This window comes from Saccostrea cucullata, unplaced genomic scaffold (genome assembly GCF_032062105.1).
Source record: "Saccostrea cucullata isolate Sc308-1 unplaced genomic scaffold, CSIRO_AGI_Scuc_v1 ctg181, whole genome shotgun sequence".
NCBI lineage: Eukaryota > Metazoa > Mollusca > Bivalvia > Ostreida > Ostreidae > Saccostrea > Saccostrea cuccullata.
Genome location: NW_026936455.1, coordinates 629,912 through 651,631, shown reverse-complemented (window position 1 = coordinate 651,631; position 21,720 = coordinate 629,912). Strand labels below are relative to the sequence as shown.

At 33.7% G+C, this 21,720-nt stretch overlaps 1 protein-coding gene across 1 annotated transcript in view; it reads left to right on the top strand.

Annotated features, from left to right (window-relative positions):
- LOC134245644 (importin subunit beta-1-like) overlaps nt 1–19,489 on the top strand; it is a 32,130-nt gene extending 12,641 nt beyond the window's left edge. Inside the window, exons 3-23 of the mRNA XM_062727926.1 lie at nt 1,804–1,986; nt 2,127–2,327; nt 7,057–7,133; nt 7,414–7,489; nt 7,715–7,774; nt 8,067–8,156; nt 8,299–8,409; nt 8,621–8,716; nt 9,755–9,923; nt 10,173–10,420; nt 11,360–11,481; nt 12,596–12,671; nt 12,772–12,843; nt 15,672–15,743; nt 15,888–16,023; nt 16,600–16,682; nt 16,816–16,920; nt 17,096–17,242; nt 17,503–17,599; nt 17,737–17,854; nt 19,327–19,489. Coding sequence (XP_062583910.1) covers nt 1,804–1,986; nt 2,127–2,327; nt 7,057–7,133; nt 7,414–7,489; nt 7,715–7,774; nt 8,067–8,156; nt 8,299–8,409; nt 8,621–8,716; nt 9,755–9,923; nt 10,173–10,420; nt 11,360–11,481; nt 12,596–12,671; nt 12,772–12,843; nt 15,672–15,743; nt 15,888–16,023; nt 16,600–16,682; nt 16,816–16,920; nt 17,096–17,242; nt 17,503–17,599; nt 17,737–17,854; nt 19,327–19,489 — 2,502 coding nt within the window. The remainder of the gene's footprint in view (nt 1–1,803; nt 1,987–2,126; nt 2,328–7,056; nt 7,134–7,413; nt 7,490–7,714; nt 7,775–8,066; nt 8,157–8,298; nt 8,410–8,620; nt 8,717–9,754; nt 9,924–10,172; nt 10,421–11,359; nt 11,482–12,595; nt 12,672–12,771; nt 12,844–15,671; nt 15,744–15,887; nt 16,024–16,599; nt 16,683–16,815; nt 16,921–17,095; nt 17,243–17,502; nt 17,600–17,736; nt 17,855–19,326) is intronic.
- The last annotated feature ends 2,231 nt before the right edge of the window (nt 19,490–21,720 follow it).

Genomic DNA, 21,720 nt, shown 5'->3' with positions numbered 1-21,720 from the left:
TTGATTTGATGAACATGATAAATCATGAAAGAATATGGCATGAAGAAGGACCGTTCTGGAAATATGACGTCATTAATTTGGTGCATTTTTAAGTTTAATGCAGAAAAGCCTCAGAATCACTCATTTATGTACTTATTTTCCTTCAGGATATAGTGTCTGCCACCGTCGCCCACTTTTATTTTTGGATATATTATGTAAACTGCTTTGAAAAATCACATATCTCAAAATCTTTGTGGGTGACGGTGGCAGAGTATGTTTTCTGAAAGAAAATATCACTGAAAATTTATGTCTTCTGCAACTTTTAAAGAAAATACGGGAAAATGCATGTTAATGACGACACAATAAGCATTTATGAGGTCATATGAGAGAAACGATTTGTGTATTCTTGCTGCATGGAATTTCTATGAAACAGAAAATATTTACATTCAGTGTGGTTTTCTGTATGAAATCCATTAGAAATCCATGACGTTCAAATCTCTATAACACACGCGAAATCTTGTCACCGCGCGTTAGAATACACAGTAGGAACTATATGCATTTTCAATACTTTATGATTTCGCAGCAAATTCATTCACTTAACTTGAAAATCCTGGTAAAGGAACCAATTGACAGTAGAACATTAGACATCACTACAGTACATATAAACGGTATTTTTGAGCACCATGCTTAGCAACGTATAGGAGCAGTATGCCATCTTGTATCATGCTGCATATAAAAATATAAATATATGTTAGTTATTTACATTTACCATGAAAAAAAAAACATGAAATTGCAAATAATAACAACGAATATAGTAAAGCTGTAGTGTTAGGGTCGAATTTTACAGATTTTAATACAATCTTCCACAATTATTGTCCCCCGCTTTTGCAAAAGCGAGGGGACATTAAATCTCATTCGTCTGTCCGTCTCTCTGTCTGTCAGTCTGTCCGTCCGTCACAAAAACTTTAACCTTGCCCATAACTTTTGATTAAGTGGAGCTATGACTTTCATATTTCATATGTGGATTCCTTGTGATAAGAACTTTTTTGGGGTACCACCAAATTTGACCTTTTGACTTTGACCTTGGAGTATGACCCACTTTTACACAAAAATTCCAAACTTTTACTTTGGCCATAACGTTTGAATGATGGAAACTAGGACTTTCATATTTCACATATATATTCTTTGTGACAAAACCTGTCATTTGATACCAACAACTTTGACCTTTTGACCTTGGAGATTTCCGTACTTATGAAAAAACTTTAACCTTTACTATAACTTTTGGAAGTTAAGTGCTAGGGCTTTCATACTTCATATATGTAATTCTTTTGAGAAGACCTTTCATTGGATACCAAGAACTTTGAGCGTTTGACCTTGACCTTGGAGTTTGACCTACTCTTCAAAAACTTTGACCTTGGCCACAACTTTTGAACAGTAGATACTAGTACTTTCATATTTCACATATATATTCTTTGTGGCAAGACAAGACCTTTCACTTGATATCAACAACCTTGACCTTTTGACCTTGACCTTGGAGATTTTTCGTACTTATAAAAAACTTTAACCTTGACCATAAATTTTGAATGGTAAGGGCTAGGGCGTTCATACTTCGCACATGTAATCATTGTGAGAAGACTTTTCATTGGATACCAAGAACTTTAACCCTTTGACCTTGACGTTCAGTGATGATTTCGAAATAAATGACATATGATAGGATGTTCATATTACACACAATATGTCATAAAAAATGACATTCACCTACAAAGACACCGAAAGCGGGGAACCACAATTCCTTGCATTTGCTTGTTTTTTTTCCCATTTCAGCACGGTCTTCTGACATCCTTGTCAAGGATATTGAACAATGTCGCCAAAAGCAACGTTGCACGGACTCAGGCTGGGCTACAATTGAAAAATTCCCTGTACATAAAAGATCCTGGCATCAAGACAGGGTACCAACAAAAATGGCTTTCAATTCTGGAGGAAATCAGAAAAAGAATTAAAACAATTGTGAGCTTAAAAATGTTTGCATACAGTTTTCAATTTTAATAAATAATAATTCTCTCTCTCTCTCTCTCTCTTTTACTGGTGTGTTTGTACGTTTACCGAATGCTGAATGATCTCGTTCCAAGATATTTTTTTAATTATAGGTTTTGGCTTCACTGGGAACAGAAGCAACCAGTCAAAGCACAGCAGCCCAATGTGTAGCCTATATCGCATGTGCCGAGCTTCCCGCGGGTCTGTGGCCAGACTTGATACCTTTATTGGTCAACAATGCCACCAACCCACAAACATCCGAGGAAATAAAAGAAGCTTCTGTACAAGCCATTGGCTACATTTGCCAAGATATTGTAAGATTTAGTACTTTGTCAAAAAGTCCTTTTTCAAATAATCTGACAAGTGTTTCACCACTGCATGTATTAATATTCTGATTTAATTTGTTTGTTCGTTCGTTTAATTATTTTAGTGCATGTTCTACCCATTGTTTTCTTTTTCTGGTGTCATTAATTTTCACTGGATTCAAACCTCGTTGTTTAAAAGAGAAAAACAAGTTCGTTGTAACATAAATTCGTCCACAGCAAATTCTTGAACTTCGTCCCATTCATAAATTTTGTAAAAATTGTAGTCAGTAGATAACCTAATATTTTGGTCTGGTCCAACTAGGAAAACAATTAAACAAGCTAATTCAGAGAATTTGTGTCACCCACTGAAGGAAAATACTGAAAAATAATCGTTCCATAAAAATACCCTATTATACATTATTGGAGATGTATAGTTGGGTATTTTTTATAGAACGATTATTTTCCAGTTTTCCACGATTTTTCCTGTGGTATCCTAATGAATAAGTGTAATACATATAATTTGTAAAAAGAAAAATAATAATTTGTAAGAAATATCAAACAAGCCCCGGGGTTGATAATTTATCGGAAGGGGGGGGGGTTCCTGTCCACAAGTACCTGTGGTTAAAACAGAAGGATTTTTTTTTTCATTTATTACCTGGCCTTTGATCTTTTGACCTCAAAGTCAACAGTGTAAATAGACATTTAAATGTAGCACACAGTTCCAGGCTTTACTTAAGTACATTGTATTTGAACTGGTGTGTTCCCCGAATGGCTACTCGGAAAAAACAACAAGTAATTATCACACTCAATTAAGGGGCCCTCTAAGGGGTACAGGAAGATTTACCTGTGTTTACCTGGATAAGCAATATTTTATAAATCAGATATATTCATTCAATTTCATTTTAATTAAAAGTTTTTTTTATTTTCCGAAATATACTGAATAAATAGAAAATATAAATAGAAAAAAAAAATAAAAATAAATATAAATAGATAAAATTAAGATGTAAGAAAAATAGAATTTTTATTGTACCTTTAATTTTTATTTCTTCCAAACTATTCAATAGTACATTGTATTTATAGAGAATTTACAAATTATTATCACCTTTTGTATTACATTTTCAAATTAACTCTTAAATAAATTAACAAAATTGATTTTTTTCTTGAAATAATATAGATATTTTTGTATGATAAATTAAGTTTTTCTATAAAGTTTTGTCTATTTTAATTCATTTATTTATCATTTTTGATTATTAAGACATTTTTCTAAATCATATCATAAAATTGTAAATTTATAATGTGAAAATCAGTAATTTATAGTTTTTAATATGTTTTGTGCTTGTAAAATTATTTATTTAAAAAAAATATGTATACAATATATATACTAGTGCACAAATAAAAATAATGAATTAAAAATCCATTTTATTTCTAATTATATTCCGGTAGATTATTCATACAGGTAAGTCTACCTGAACCCCTTAGAGGGCCCCTTAATTGAGTGTGATAATTACTTGTTGTTTTTTCCGAGTAGCCATTCGGGGAATAAACCTTTGAACTGAACTCTTCAACTCCAGGGAAAAAGACAAATAAGTTCAAACTCTTAAGGAGGCTGGTGGTCAACCAATTGACTACAAATTAACCACCAGATTTAACTTATTTTTTAGATACAGCATCTTAAGCTGTCAACTATCATTTGGCAAAGAAAAAATTCATACATTTTAGTTTTAAAATTTGATCAGTTTTGTATATCTTTATATGGAGCTCTTCTTTTAAAGGAGATCAAAATAGTCTGAAAATGGCTGCCACCCCCAGCCTCTTTAATTCTGTATAGAGTCTGGTGGTGTATGATAAACTGTTTTTGTGTTTGGATCTCCCCTTTAACCCCTACGCCATCCCTATGACAGATTTTTGTTTTTGGTTTTTTAAAGACGTATTAATTTTACCATTTTTATATATACATCATCTTCCCATTGTCTCTCTCCCACCTTAGACTCCCTCTCTCTCTCCTTTGCACTCTGTCATTCTCCCGTCTCTTCACTCCCACTTTCTGTCTACCAACTCTCTATCTCCTCCCTTCCAATTCTCTCTCTCTTCTAACCCACCCTCCCTTATCCCCAATTACTGTCTTTCTCTCTTCTCTCTACCCTCGTTACCCTCTCCCCACTTTCTATCCCCCTCTCTCTCTTCCATCTCTCCACTCTCTCTCTCTCTTCTCTCTCCCTCTTTCCCCTCACTCACTCCCCTCACTCTCTTTCCTCTCTTTCCTCACTCTCTCTCTCCCGTCACTCCTCTCTCTCCCCTCACTCTCTTTCCTCTCTTTCCTCACTCTCTCCCCACTCTCTCTCTCCCGTCACTCTCTCTCCTCTCACTCTCTCGCTTCTCTTTCTCTCCTCTCACTGACTCCCTCTCTCTCTCTCCCCTCACTCCTCACTCTCTCACTCACTCTCCCCTCACTCCTCTCTCTCCCCTCACTCTCCCCACTCACTATTCTCTCTCTCATTCTCATTCCTCTCTCTCCCACCCTCTTCTCTCCAGGAGTAGGGAGTCGAATCTTCCCACTCCAACCAAGGGTAAGGAGTCGAGTCTCCCCACGCCAACCAGGGAGTCGAGAAGGCACAGGAATAGGGCAGGTAAAAAGAAAGGGAAAAGTTTCTCTTCCGTTTTTTCCCTAACCTATGTCTCCCTCCCCCAGCAAATTTTCTCTCACACCACTCTCTTCCTCTTTTTTACCTTCTCTTTCTTTTTTTTCTTTTTTCTGCTTTACAACATTTCACCACGTATTTGTCGTAGAAAACTTTATATACGGAAGCATTATTAAAAGTAATAGTGTTTTAAGTCAGGCATTACAATTATCGCCAAAATTTGCGGTACTGGTTAGTTAGATTCAAACTAAATTACAAACAATAATTTCTAATTATGATTTTGAACATTCTTGAAAAATTAATTTTCCAAAGAAACATATTTGTTTATTTCTAATCAAGAAATAAACCATTGAAATTTGCAACGCCAACGCATACAAAACGTTTACTCGTAGAATAGAGCTATTGATCCACTAAAAGTGCCATAGGCGTTTCCCATTCCTACTTAACACTGTAAGTATTTGTATGTACGAAGGCTGTTCGAAAATTATTGAGACATTGTGTATATACATAGTTTAAAATTGTTTTGCAACTTTTATTGGTAATTAAAAAGACTTGGTACATGATATAACGTACATGATTATTCACGAATAGGTTGCAAATTTTAATTTTATTTTACTGTAATTTAATTATATGATATGACAATGAGTATAAAAATACTAAATGATTCAAATTTCTCTTATCGTTGACGTGCATGTTTCTGGCCATAAATGATTTGAAATATGTACTACTTCTACCGAAGATTTGGTGTTCACTAAATCGCCTCTGGTGTAACACTACGGGATCTTTCTGAATTGGGTGTCAATCGGTTGGCTATTGGACCAATCAATTATAGAGGTTTCAATTCCAAGTCATTCTATTAAGTAAATACTGAAGTTATGGAGAAGGCGTGAGTAGACTTTTCTAAAAAAAGTAGATCCAGAAGAGAAAAATAAAGTCGGTGTGTATGTGATGTAGTTACTGGGAGAGGGGGAGAGTTTCATTTAGTCGACATAGAAATTTCATGAAAATAGGACTGCTATTTCATTATACTCCAAAATTATGAAATATCTTTAAGATTATAGAACAGATGATACCCCAGGCAGATGCAAATTCTAATAACAATCATTACCACTATAAATGTAATATACAGAGAGGTAGTGTGTCCGATTTCAAGATGATTTTTGTCCCCCGCTTTCACTGAAAGTGGGGGATAATAATTTGGGTCTATTTCTGTCTGTCTATAACGCTTTCGTTTACGTGCGATATCTCAAGAACCCTTTGAGCTTTCGCAATGAAATTTTGCATAGCAACTCCTTATAGCCTAAAGAAGAACCTATTGATTTTGAGGTGAAAAGGTCAAGGTCATAGATTTTGTCTGTTTTAACAATTTCGTTCTCGGTTGATATCTCGAGAATTCTTTCAGCATTTGCAGTGAAATTTTACATAACAACTCTCTGTGGTCTAAGGAGGACCTCAAAATTCAAGGTAGTAAATCTATACATTCTATCTGTGTAACACTCGTTTCCGGGCGATATCTCAAGAAGATTTTGAGCTTTTGCAATTGAACTTTATAGCAAGACTCCCTAGGGCCTCACTTACCCCTGTCAGGTGCTAAAATAGTGCCAAGCAACATTAAATAAAATATAAATACTAATAAAACACACAGGGTGGGACACTTTGAGAGGGGTGAGAGAGGCCCTAGGGAGTTTTGGTACAAAAATTTTATTGCAAAAGCTCAAAATCAGTAGAGGGGTTATGTAAAATTTCATTGTAAAAGCTCAAAGGGTTCTCGAGATATCGCACGAGAACGAAAGTGTTTAAACAGAGAGAATTCAATAATTTATTACCTTGACCCTTGCCTCTTTGACCTGGAAATCAATAGGATTCTTCTGTAGGTTATAGGGAGTTGCTACGCAAAATTTCATTGCGAAAGCTTGAAGGGTTCTCGAGATAATGCGCGTTAACAAAAGAGTTACAGACAGACAGAAATACGGACGGATGGACAGACGGGCGGACAGATAGACCCAAATTAATATCCCCCACTTTCAGTGAAAGCCTTAGGGCCTGATGGCATCATGTATATTCTTTATCTGGTTAAATATTTGCTAACGTTATTTTAGGATCAAGCTGTTCTGCAAAGCAAAGTCAATGAACTTCTTGCAGCAATTCTTCATGGAATGAGAAAAGAACAACCCAGGTAACATGTTAAAGTCGCCCGCTTGGCGCAGTGGTTCCCAAATGCTCAATGCCCCAGAGCTCTATACATCACCAAGTGGTGGTGTCTCCACATATGAGTAAAATATAAGCGAGAGGAATGTTTTAAAAACAACATACAATCAATCAATCTCTATGCTAAAAACCACGTACTAATTTTAAAGACTTTTTTTTTTCTTTTAAACAGCTATACTTCCAATATATGTATAGACAATAATCATCATAAATAGTTCTTCTAATGATTTTTAATACTTTATTTTCAGTAACCGTGTAAGAATTGCAGCTTCTAATGCATTGTGCAGTTCCTTAGAACATTTAAAAGCCAATTTTGACAAAGAGGTAATTCCTTTAGCTCTCAATGTTTATAAATACTCAGGCCATCATATAGATAGCGCCTGTAAAAATGTGTTTGCTAAAGTTAGTTCCAACATAAAGATTCCAGTACATATTTCATTGACAGAAATTTATTTTGATATGTCATGGTTAAGAATTTTGAACCTTTGGTGGCATCTTTTTAATCCTCTACTTATTGGAAAACGAATGAAAAACTTTCTTTTTTTTTAGACAGAGAGACATTTCATCATGCAAGTTGTGTGCGAAGCAACCAAATCATCAGACACAAAGGTAATGATAAATTTTTTTAAAATAATATCTTACTTTTTTTAAATCATATAGAGTCGACATGGAATGCTTTCTTCGTCATGGCACCTGACCCCACCTTTGATGTTTTTATAGGACCGTGTTTGCACTATGTATTGCTATTGTTTCAATGGACTTTTGTGCCTGAATATTGATTTTTTATCTTCTTTTTTTCATTTAAATTGTTGTGTTATTTACGCCGAGACCGATGAAATCAAATTTAAGATTTCATTTTTCTCTGAAAAAAAAAGGAACTAAATTTTTCTCTCTTTTACAGGTGAAGGTAGCTGCTTTTCAATGTTTGGTGAAGATTGTGTCCTTATATTATACCCACATGCATTCATACATGGGTCTAGCACTCACTTCTGTAAATAAACTTTTTTTTCTATTTTCTTCATAGAAACATTTTTTTTTCTATTTTTTCATAGAAACATCAGACTGAGTACTACTAGTATATTTATTTAGAAAATTGAAATTAATAACACTTCACCCTCTTTGTTGGTTTACAGATAACAATGGAAGCCATGAAGAGCGATGTAGATGAAATAGCTCTCCAGGGAATTGAATTTTGGTCTACAGTTTGTGAAAAAGAAATAGCCCTTGCCACTAAATTATCAGAGGTCTCTATATAATACAAACTCTGTTGCAATTAAAAAACATTTTACAATGAGCTTTCCTAGATAGACTACTTAGGACTGTATGTATATTAGGTTTACAATTATTCTATAAGTGGAGTTTTTATTTCTAAAGTAAGTGAATCAGATATTATATGCATATAAATCTAAAGCAATTCTTCTCTGCTAAGGCCATGTCTATTTTTCTTTTGGTCAGACATCTGAGCAAGGAAGGCCCTCGGACAGTCGGTTCTACATTAAGGGAGCTTCCATGTATTTATGTCCAATTTTGTTACAAACATTGGCAAAGCAGGTAAAGTATTTACATATTCAGTTCGTCACTAGAGATTTTGTTCATGTGTATAATGTTCAAAATATATTTATAAATGAAATTACAAATTAAAGAACATGTTTGATAAATCATTGAATAATCATTTAGCATCAAAGATTACTATAATCAGATATCATTTTTTAAATACTTTGTATTGAACACAGAATCACAAAATGTATAAATGATTTATTTTATTCAATAACAGACATTTTTGTTGAATCGTTGATATTTATTTTCAAGAGAATTGTAAATGTGCATTTTGATTAAAGTTACAAAGAAAGAAATCTGAGTACAAGGATACAAGAACAGATGAAAATATTGATTTTTGAAACAAAGAACCCCAGGATCACCGAAGATTAACTCATTATTCCCAGTTTTAAACCTCAGGGCTACTCAGTATTAGCTCAATGTCCTCAGAACCACCTCAGTATCCCTCAGTAGTCAATCTCAGTGCCTCTTAGTATTGCATTAGTAAGCACAGTGAAAACCTCAGTGTTAATCAGGACTGTTGTAGTTACCTCAGTAGCAGCCTCAGTGCATTTCATGGTTTTCTCAGTACTGCTCAGTACTTCTTCAGGGTTTTGTTGGATTCTCAATGCCTTTTTGATACAGCTGTGAGCTTATTCTTAAAGCAATTTGAAGATAGAAAACATTGATTTAATCTGAAAAAGATCAGAAAATATTTTAATAACCCTTAAAGGACTTTCAGACACATGGAGCCAAAAGTTTTTCCTAAAAAGGAAGAAAACCATTTTTTCAAGTAAGGTCAGAAAATGATATAAGGCTTACAGTGGAGTTTGTTAACTGTCAACAAGGGATGTTTACTCTTTCAAGGCACTTGATCCCACCCCTGTAATCGTAAATCATTGAGTAATTGATGTTTCCTCTTCATTTAATAAAATGATACGAAGAATTCAATTTCGTATGAATGTTAGGTACTCTTTATAACGGGTATAAATAAGAATCTTATTACTGTATTATAAATAACAGGTGCCCTTAATATGTTGATATTTTTAAAAGGATAATGTTAACAATGATAAATGGAGCATTAGCAAGGCTGCTGTATTCTGTCTGATGTTAATAGCAACTGAGCTCAAAGATGACATTGTCCCCTTCATCTCACCGTTCGTCCTGGGAAACATCAACAGTGGAAACTGGGGACTTCGAGTGGCAGCTGTTATGGCTCTGGGTTTGTTGACTTTTGTTGGGTTTTTTTTTAGTCAAAGCTTTCCTGTTTGAATTTCAAAATTAAAAGAGAAACATACCCTTAATTTTTTAGATAAATGTAATACAGATAAATATTGAATGTCTGTTGTAATAAATATAGTTATTTTCCATAGTGATTTAAATAAATTTCAGTTTTCCAATTTCTGTTTTGATTTTAAAACTTCTTTCAAAGCTCTGTATTTAGATCAATGTTGAACTATGTGTATTTCAGATTCAATATTGGAGGGTCCAGATCCTGATTTGCTTCAGCCAACAGTAGGACAAGTCATCCCTATGCTTATTCAGTTGTTGAATGATCTCAGTGTGGCGGTGAGAGTCACAACAGCCCAAACTTTGAGGCGGATCTGTGAAACTATTCCAAAGGCCGTTATCCCTGGACATCAGGTTTTACCAAGTCTTATTTCTTCCTTGTTAAAAGGCCTTGTTGCTGAACCAAGAGTTGCAAGTCAGATATGTTGGGTGCGTTTCCAAGTCTAATGTAGTAACAACAGCTGTATATTTCTAAAATACTGTAAAATCATTTATTACATACTTAGTAATAAATACAGGATTTTTGCATATGCGATATGGCTGACGTCACAATAGTCGCTTCAGCTCTGCAGGGCCGATATGGATTTGCGGGGCTGATATAGGTTATCAGCCCTGCAGGGCTGATACGGATCAATATCACACCCCTAGTAAATTAAACCTCAAAAAACAGTACTTGTGATCATATTTGGGGGTTACATAATTCTCTTAATTTTAACTTTTTGAATGTAATGATAATCTAACTGATAAATGATAGATTATTTTAAAATTACGGATTGAGGACATCTGAAATAGAAGTACATGCAGAAACAAACCGAAACTGTATGAGACAATAGACTGTGTACATTTTAAGAAGTCCGTGCATGATTATTTACTTATTTTCTTCTCAACTTAATGTGTTCTGTATTTTATTACTAAGTATGTAATAAATATAATAAAACATACCCTTTTCCACATCACATCCTGTATCAGCCCTCGGGGGCCTTCGGCCCTCTGGCTGATATTGATGTCTCGGGCTGATACAGGATGTGATATGGAAAAGGGTATATATATTATTCTCTATATATTTTCGTGGGTTCAAATTTTCGAGGTTTGAAAAAAAAATTATCGATATAAAGGTTTCGATTTCGGGGTTGGAGATTGTTGAGCAGCAATGCTTATTAAATTTTACATTTCATTGGTGGACATGAATTCTTGGATTTCTGCAAATATACCTTGAAAACAATGAAAATTAAACCCCCTCGAAAATAACAGATTCACAGTATTACCATAACATAGAAACGTATTTCATTATATATGGGAAATAAGAGGAAAGTAAAATGTTTTTCACCTTTCAAGAATGACCGATATATTTTTGATTGTAATTTGTAGACTATCTCCAGTTTAGCAAAGGCTGCGAACATTAGTGTTAGTGTAGAAGACGTGCCACCCACAAACTGTTTATCCAATTCATATGCAACCATTGTAGAAAAACTCATTCATGCCACTGACAGGTAATTTTATTATATTTTGTGGTGTATTCTTTTTAGTGCTAGAAAGCAGCTTTCACTACTCCAATACATTGCGAAATGTCTCTACGCAAGGTGATGCTCTACTTCACGGTGCCATTGTTATAGCTCAATTTCCTCCAATTATTTACAGAATGTGACAAATTAGTTCATGCCACATTTGTTTCATCTTTGGATGATTTAACTGACATTAGACTAACAGCTACAATGTATAACAAAGTGAGAATTCTGTTTGTTTTTTTTTTATCAACAACTTTCCTTCTTTATGTAGTAATATTTACATTTTTCAATGTCCTTGAGATAAAACTAAAATAGCAGTATAACTTCATAAAGCGATTTGCTAAGCATGTGATAGAACTGCATGTGCCCTTCTCGCTAGGTGTTGCTCAGTAATACATCAGAAGCTTAAATTTCTTATTATTGAATATTTTTTAAAATTAAATCAAGGATCAAGTTTAAATGTAAGTATTAGGCAAAACTGTCTTGCTTTTTGGTTTGACGCACAAACGCCCTTCTGGAGCAAACTGATTGATCATATCATAAAACCAATGAACTAGACAGTTATTCCTGATCCCTTCTCTGATATATCCAGGGGCCTGATGGATGCCATATTCACCGATTTTTAGCGTTTATGTTTTTTTTTAGATTGGTTACTGTTATTATTATACTTCTGTTAAAATGTTTCCTGTATAAAGTTCAGAAGGTAAAATAACTATCCTTTATAGTTCACGCAAAGCAAAGCTATACCCCAGGGTATAGTTTTGCTATCCACCCTCGGAAAATTTTCATGCAATTTTTGCCGTCAATTTTTGATTTCTAGCGATTTTCTTCAAACTATGATGTCATAATGACTTAGCATTGTGACGTCATCAGAATTTCAGTTTTTTTTATAATAAAACGCTTATCCACTGGTTGTTACTTGACAGGAAATTAAGCCCTCGGGGAATATCTTTACACCCAGTTATGTATATTATCTTTACCTTATCCATAACTTATTGTTCGTAAATTTCCACAAAATATAACTTGTTTAAATGTAGTTGCATGAAGGGAACATTTTAATCAAAAACTTTATAATGTATATACCTTTTTGCTTATTTAGGTCTGATGGAAACCAATATAATTTAAGAAATGCAGCATATGAGGCATTAATGAAAATGATTAAAAACAGTCCTAAGGTTAGTTAAATACATGCATTATTAAACTTCTTTGTGCTTTTTCAGTTTCGTGTGTATCTTTGTATTGTTTCTTACGTTAATTTTGGTATTCTTACTACAGGACTGTTATGGTATTGTCCCCAAAACTGCCACAATTGTTTTAGAAAAATTACAAAGTCTCCTGCTTATGGAGGTAAATCCTTCTTTTTTTTTTAAAGCTGACCGTTTATGCCTTATAAAACCGTCTAACCTGCTTCAAAAGGCTGAAAGTGTCATTTGAAACTTATTTTCAGAGAACTGTATAATCTTTATGCAAACTCGATCACTTTTTCAGTTTAGTTTATATTTGCTATTCTCCTTATTCCCGTTTTTTTAAAGTTAACAGCCTCCGGGTATAGGGATTGTCTCCCATTGTAAACAGGAAAGATTTCCCAAGCACCATCTATCGGTGGAATTGTTTTCATTACCTTCAGAATTCATTTTTAGAGCGACTTGTAACACATTACAAGGATAGGCATTGTCTAAAACAAAGATCGCGTCACATACAAGTATAAAAAAAACAGTTCTACTTTTTCTAAATAAACAGGATTTGTCTAATATTTTTAAAATGACGTGTATATAAATACATTTCCTACGGAATATGTAAAAAAAAAAAATGTGATTTACTATTAATTTTTTATCAGACAAATATTATAGATTTTGTTCAACAGACGATGATAAAGCATGTTTTACAATATGCCGAGCCTTTTCCTTCCGGTTCTCACACCAAAACAAGAACGAGAAGAAATGAAGTGGCGGATCTAGAGGGAGTTTGGGGGGGGGGGGATTAACATCCACGGAGAGTGATCGAGGAACCCCACTTATCAATTGCTTCTTTTATTAAAGTAAAAACTATCTCTAGTTACAGATAAGTTTAAACTTTAGTTTTATATTTAATTGTAAAAACTTCCACCAGAATTCGCCTGTATCAAACTAAGTGTGGAAACGCAGTTGACTATGTACCTGTATTATGTATTGAAGAAAATCCTGCAATGCCGCATGCAAATGTTTTATGTTGCATGTATAAATATAAGATATTTTAATAATAGATCAAGCATTTCAGTTTTAATGGAATTTTTGTGCTTGATTGCTGTTTGTAATCTCATGTTCACTCCTTTTCTAATGTCTTCTTGAAAGGGCCGATAAATTGGTTTGCGGCCGATTTTTGACGCTTGCATCAATAGGTTTCATGGAGTTTTTTAATCTCACAAGGATCGATGAATAAACAAATGCATAGTATTTTTTTCTGTAGGAATATCAAAAGTCTAGTTTTGAATTCTTTATTTGTAATTATGTATAATTTCAGGAAACACATGAAAATAGAATTACACTTTCTACAAGCGGTTTGAGTGTTTGGGGTACCCTCACATTATATAAGATACAAACACACGGCAACTCTGATATTGAGATCAAAATGCATTTGTAACTTTTGACCCTTGGGTACAACCCAAATCTTGGTTCATAGGATTTGCATGATTTATCACATTATATCCTAATTAATAATTAAAAATTATATCTTCTGAAATAAGTTGTCATATCCTTGATCCTTATTTGCATTTGGTACTTGTGTTTTACCTCTTTCACATCTCAAACTTTAATTATTTTTTATATACAAGATTACATGTATTTCTGATCATTGGTATTCATGTCAACTTTTGTTAACCTACATCATTGGTAAAGTGATTGTTTTAACAGAGTTACTGAAAAGCAGAAATCATAGTTATATATTTATTACTTTTCTCTACGTAATTTTTAATCATGTCTTTGTTAATGATTGTTTTAAACAGATAAATGAAAAGGACAACCATACTGGTATACAAGTAAAGAAAGACATTTTTTGGGTTAAATCTGTCATATGATAAAATACTACATTTAATAATTCCAGAAATATTGGTTGTCAAATTTGTCAAAATATATCTTTGTTATTGTAAAAATATACAGTTCTCCAAAAACAATTTAAACTTGTGAAATAGCAGTATACCTTTAATATGTATTATGAACTTTCTTGTTTTTTACTTTAAGTAAGAAAGTATATTTTATTCCACTCAAAAAATTGTGTTCTGGCAAAATTTATTGCATGTTAATGACGTTATATTACTTAAAGAAAATTCTGTGTTGCATCAAGCTAGGTCACTCCATTTTGTATCACAAAGGTTGAAGACAAACTGTACTATATTATGTTGTTCATGTCCAATTACCTGGCTGCTTCTTTTTCCATGTTAGCTCATATCATAACATTATTACAATAAGGCAAAATTTTGATTTTGGAAGCTGTTACATGTCATAATTATGTTAACAGTAGGTCTCTGTGACCTATAAATAAGATATCTTGAAATATGGAAACTCCTGACTGGCTGAGGCCTAGTGATGAATCCAGAAATTCTGAAAAAGGGGGACCAGTTTGAGGTCAGGGAAGCCACAATTAAAACACTCATTTATCAAATATTGCGTATTTTTTGGACTCAAAAGGGAGGGGGCCACCCCTTTCTCTCTGTGGGCTCATGACTAGAACATACTAGACCTACATTCATCAAACCGGGCCTGGGGGCATACAACTTATATTAGACAAGCTCACTTTTGATCTCAGTCTCACTTTTCCAATATATATTCCTTAAGTGAGACTGGGATAAAAAGTTAGCCCGTCTAAGTTTTATGTCAACCAGGCCTAGTCAATTACTGTTTCTTACGTTGAAAGGTTTAATATTGAAAGTATCTCATCTAAATAACAGTGAACTTTAATCATTTTGCATTACAAAGATGAAATTATAATATCCCAAAAACCTCATGAATATTGGAGTATCCTTTGAAAAAAATGTTGAATTGAAAAAAAACTACACATTATTTTTCAAAATATTCTTTACAGCTATGTATGATATATATATTTCTTTTGTGTTCTCTCATACATGAAGCCTCCGTCTAACAGTACTTTCAGTACTTTGATTTAAAGTTAAATGCACAAGTCTTTTCCTTTTTTTAACACAGAATAAGATTCAAGTCCCCACAGATCGTGCCCAGTACCATCAACTTCAATTCTTAAATTGTAACACATTACAGGTAAATTGGTACTCCTGGTAATTTATTATTTTTATTGCATAGTTATCTAAGACACTAGTAACATTTTTCTTTGCAGTGCAAAGATCAATTATTATACCTTTTATTTCAAAATACGAATCATGGATGATACTGGTTTCTTTTCAGAGTGTTCTTAAGAAATTAACACGACAGGACGCTCTCCGGATCTCTGACCAAGTGATGGGGGTTCTGATGCGCATGTGTACAACCTCTAGAGTTGTGCAAGATGATGCACTTCTAACAGTGTCCACACTAGTAGAAGGTACAGAGTAAATATTACCTTTGTCTAAGTTGTAAGAAATTGTAACCAATCTTTTGTATGAATTATACAACAAAATATGTCCAAAACTACCTTTGTTTTCATTCCAGTGGAAAATTAAATCACTCTGTTTTCAATGTATGTTTTTCTTTACAAGAACTATATTAATTTTTGGACCAAGATGGATTCTGTAAACCAACTATTATTCGCGTGCAACAAATTTTCGGGAAGTTGGCGTGAGCCTCGCCATCGCGAATATTTCTCGGCGCGAGGCAGTTCTTAAAGTCTCTGTGTCTTTGAAAAACAGATCCAAAAAAGCTTGATCGCGAAATTTGGTCGCTGCAAACTATTTTACCTAATATTAATTTATATATTCTAAACTATGCAATAATCACAACCATTCATATTTTTGCAATTTTCTTTCATATTGAAACAAATCTATCGACAATCCATTTGATTTATGAGCTTCATTTTACAACTGGGAGTGGGGGTTAATGTTCTTGTTTAGACAGAAAATTCTGAAAACTCTTAGAAAAATTTCTTTTGCAATAAACCATTTTTTAAAATTTTTGTTTGTAGTTTTAGGAGCAAATTTTGCACAATATATGGATGCATTTAAACCAAGATTGATTGCTAGCTTAAAGAATTCCGAAGCATATTCTGTAAGTTTAATTTTATTCATCAGTTTGCAAATTAAAAATATACATGCACAAAACTAACCATTATAACAGTATACTATTTAATATGTTTTGGAGTATTTATTTTATAAATATTTTTAATTTTTTTCATTTTAAGGTATGTTTCGCTGCTGTAGGTGTAGTGAAAAATTTATGTCAAGCTCTAGGAAGAATGATGTTGCCATATTGTGCTGAAATTATTTTATTGTTTGAGAAATTATGGGTAACTGGCTTACTTTACTTAATTCTTATTTTTGTGATCAATTTAATGTGATGTATGCACTTCTACATCTTCGCTAGCTCAGGGTTTCCAATCTGAATTCTACACTACAGATTTCGGATTTGAAACCCTTGGCTAGCAAAGATTGTATTTCAATAAACTGTGACAAAATTTTCAGAGTTCCAGCTTGCATAGATCAGTGAAACCTCATGTTCTCTCTGTGTTTGGTGACATTGCATTAGCCATAGGACCAGCTCAGTTCAAGCAATTCCTGGCCAGAGTCATGTCAATCATACAACTTGCCTCCCAAGGACAGGTGGAAAAGGTATGTCTTCTCGTAAGGTAAAGTCTGATTAAAACCATAAACAAACCGTAATAATTATTTTTGTTTAAAAAAAATTGAATTCTTGACTTTAAGTTTTTAAAACTGTTGATTGGTAAGGATTCACTCATGTCATTATGGTAAATGATTGAGAACAAGAGGTATGGTCTGTTAAGGAACATACTTTTTATAAGAACATACACTGTAGGTAAATTTTAGTGTTAAGTTTACAGAGGAAGAAAATGGATTTTATAATTTTACAGACTGATTTAGACATGATTGATTACCTGAATGATATAAGACAAGGTTGTCTTGAGGCTTACACAGGAATTGTGCAGAATTTTAGAGAAAGTGGGAAATGTGAGTTTACTGAACTGTTATGAATCACTTGAATTCAAACGATTATATTTCATCAAAAATTTTATTTTTGTTTAAAATACAAGAAAATGATGCTTCATAATTTGTATACTAGACTACTAGTACTTTTCATTTTGTAGCAGAAGACATTTCTATTTTTGTGCAGTATATTTCCCAAATAATGTCCCACATAGAGAAAGTAGCACTAGATTCGGATCATTCGATGGAAAATGTATCAGCCTGTTGTGGACTCATTGCGTAAGTCAGGATACCCCAGTCTAAATAGCTACAAATTTTGAGAATTTTTTCATGTTTGTATATCTTTATTTCGTGTAGATTTAGTGAAAAAATATAGGCCTATATGAGTCAGCAGATGGTTGATAGACCGTACGAGGGTTGAAATCTAACAAAAGCATAGGTGCCATGTAAAGAAACAAAGTTCTTCTTAGAGATTTTGAATGGACGCTGCCCAAAACAAGATGGACAAAAGTTTGATATTAAAAATATCATGTAGTTAGTAATTAATAAATTTTAGGGATGTCAACGAGTACCCGGTTAACCGGGTACTCGATCGAACGTCCGAGTTTCGAATACTAAAATCGGTACTCGGTTACTCGGATGTATATTTCTGAATATTTCTAAGCTTATTTATTAAATATTAATGCATTAAACAATCTGTTTTAAAACGTTTAATTAAAACTCATTGCACCTGTACATACAGTAATTAGGGTTTCCTGACCGTTATCGCCTGTGGCAGTGTTTATACAGTAATCATCGTGACCAAGCACCTGTTACATGGCTTTTCTCACCTTCGGCTGTCTTCTACCCTTATTTTTTGATTTTCTTTAATTATTTGTTTTCACTGAACATCGTTTAAGGTTTGTTATGATTAAATAAATAAGATAATTTTGTCAATTCTCCGAGAAGCCGTAAATTCTCGGGAAAAGAGACAGATGATATTACATGCGCGACTGTTGAATTACATGCCAATACAGGTACAAATAGTTGAAGGCAAAGGCTTTAAAAAACTGATGTCCATCGTTGCACCAAACTACAAAATACCGTCCCGTGATACTATAAAATCTAGGATCGAAAAGTATACGAAAATCGTAAATCGGCTCTGTTAGAAATTGATCAAGTTCAAGACAAACTGTACGACTGATACCTGGATGTCAAACGCAACAAAGAGTACGTTACATTACAATTACGGAGTAGATTATTTTTTTAACAAAAACACCATGAACCACTTACGATTTTATTTCTTGTGTTTATCTGATAAATTAATTGAATATATAAAAAATGTTGTAATAAATTTCGTCGGGCACGAAGTTCTCATCATTGTACAACAGAAATGCATTTACGTGTAAACCTCCTATCAGAGTATGTGGTTTTATTTATACAAGTGCTTACAATGTTTAACATTCATCAATTTACTTGTTTATATTTATTTACACTTTTACCGAGTACCCGGGTACTCGATCGGAAAAACGTCCGAGTAACCGAGTATTAAAAATTGACCGATTTGACATCCCTAATAAATTTGTACATATTTTCTCCCCTTCTTTATTGAATTTATGTCTAATCCATGCAATGTACGCTAGTATTTATAATGCTGAATTCTGAGATACAACACATTGCAATGTCTTTGCCCAAGACTCCATGGCATTTTTTTAATGATTTGAATATCTTTATGTATAGCAAGGTAATGAAGGGTCATTTTATATTTTCAGAGATATGTGCACAGTACTTGGAGTTAAAATGCTTCCATATGTTGACAAGGGGACTATTCAAGGATTGATTACTGAAGGATTAAATTCCGAGAATAAGAGAGTTAGAAAAATAGCAATGTGGGCTACTAAAGAAATAAGCAGAGTAAAAAGTATTTCATGGTAGGTGTTTGTCGTCATTTTCCTTCCTTATCGATTTATTTACAGTATATGTTCAAAATAATGAAAGCAAAATGTATTATTAATTATTTGCTGGATGCAATATGCATTAGTGTGTAACACTTTTTACCCTTAGAATGCCGTAATTTTTTGCATTCGTTAAACAATGTATATTAATATAATGGTTTATATTTCAGATATCCATAAAACAAAACGGTTACAATTCTGGAATACTTGTACATTCCAGATTAAAAAGACAGTACTTCAAAAAGATAGAGAGGTTGGATAGAACGTCTGACCCAAGTACATATACTGGAAACTTTGGGGAGGCTTTGTACAGCGATGTAAAAATTACAATGTGATCAAAATTGACATCTGAATAATACAATAAAAATACCTGCATTCTATAAAATAAATATGCCATATTCTATCTTTCCAAAGTGCATTATATTGCTCTTTTTTGTGTAAAACTCGTGCAATTTTCCACCGTTTTCTGAAATATGAATTAAAATAAAATAAATATTCTCAAACTTAGTGTATCTTTTTCTTTCAGCTATATGTTGACTTGTATCTACTTCATATTTTTACATGGTTACTTTTGAAAATGCACCACTTCATCTTAACCCTTTCTCTATCCCTTGATTTCCGTAGTTGTCGTTGGGGCGCGTTCACACCTTATATCCATCTGGCTTTGTCCGCTTCTTTTATGTAAGGTCCACAATACGAGATCAAGGCATTTCCTTGGAATATGTAAGAAATGCATTTAATTTGGACAATTCTGATATATATTCGTCCCACATCTTTTTCTGTCTTCCTCGTTTCTGTCCTCCTTCAACTGTCAATTGCGGGGTTGTCTTTGCAAGGCCTCAGGAGCGGGAAATGTGGACGCACTCGTTTCATTTATCGTAGTGGGAAAACAGTATATTGCAATGGATTGAATAGGCCAGATCAATGATCCGAAGTAGGTTTGCTACACCCCTATAGGCATTATCCATACAAGTTTGGTTTAGGTAGAGCTTACAATTTTTTGGGAAATGACCTATTCCAAAAGTTTTAACATGGTCACTCGTCTGGAAATTGTAGGTCATATCCAGCATCTGAAGCAAGTCTGTTAGTGTTCATCTGGTAGTGTATATGCACCATCAATGCAATTTTGGTCCAAGTAGGCTTATAGTTACTAAGGAATAAATCTACTTTAAAATTTTAATCTGATCACTCATCAGAAAATTGTAGTTCAGATCCAGCATCCAAAGCAGGTCAGATAGTTTTCATACTCAGTACTTAGATGCATCTTCCAAGCAAGTATTTTTTCAAGTAAGGCTTAAAGTTACTTTGGAATGAACCTGTTCAAAAAACTTGAACGTATTTACTCCTCTGGGAATTGTAGTAAAGTCTGGGCTTTTTGATATCATTGACGGCTGTTTTTGCACTAAAACTGGAACTCGTAAATATACATGTACTTATCTTGTCATTGGCCATTTGCAAAATTAAATTATTTTGTTAAAAAACATTTTGATTGCACACACAAGTACTCTTAAGTTGACATCGAAAAGATGCTTGGGTTTCTGATTGTAACCAGCTTGTAATAGGCGGAAGCATCTTTCCTCAAAAACGGATCCACAAGGCCACAAATAGATCCCCTGGCCATGTTACAGAGAACCAGATTGATCATATTTGCATCAATAAGAAATTTCGATGAGTATGGAAAAATGCCAGGGTGATGAGAGGAGCAACCATTTCATCAGAGCACCATTTCCTGATAACGGTTTTAAGACTTCGCCTGAAGAAGTTACACAACATTATGAACGAGAGGACAAAATAAACGTGAGTGTCCTCAAAACAATGGAAGTAAAGACAGCATTCCACCTCAGCTTGTCAAACATTTTCTAGTTACTAGTATACAAGACCAGCTAGAAAACAGTGATACTAGCATTGAGACCCAATGGCGACACATCAAGAAAACGTAGCAAGACACATGTGAGGAAGAAGAAAAGAGTGGATCTCTGTTGATATCTTGATGAAACTGGATAAGAGGAAAGAAAAAAGCAGCGCTGAATACAAGCAGGACAGAACAGCAAAGTCAAAAGCTCAAGAGGGCTACACAGCCCCCCCCCCAAAAAAAGTTAAGAAAAGCATCAGGTAAGATAAACGGGATCACATCAAAAACTTGTCAAAACAAGCTGAAGAAGCAGTGGGACAAGAAATTTGAGAGAACTATAGTCACAAAGAAAATCTCCA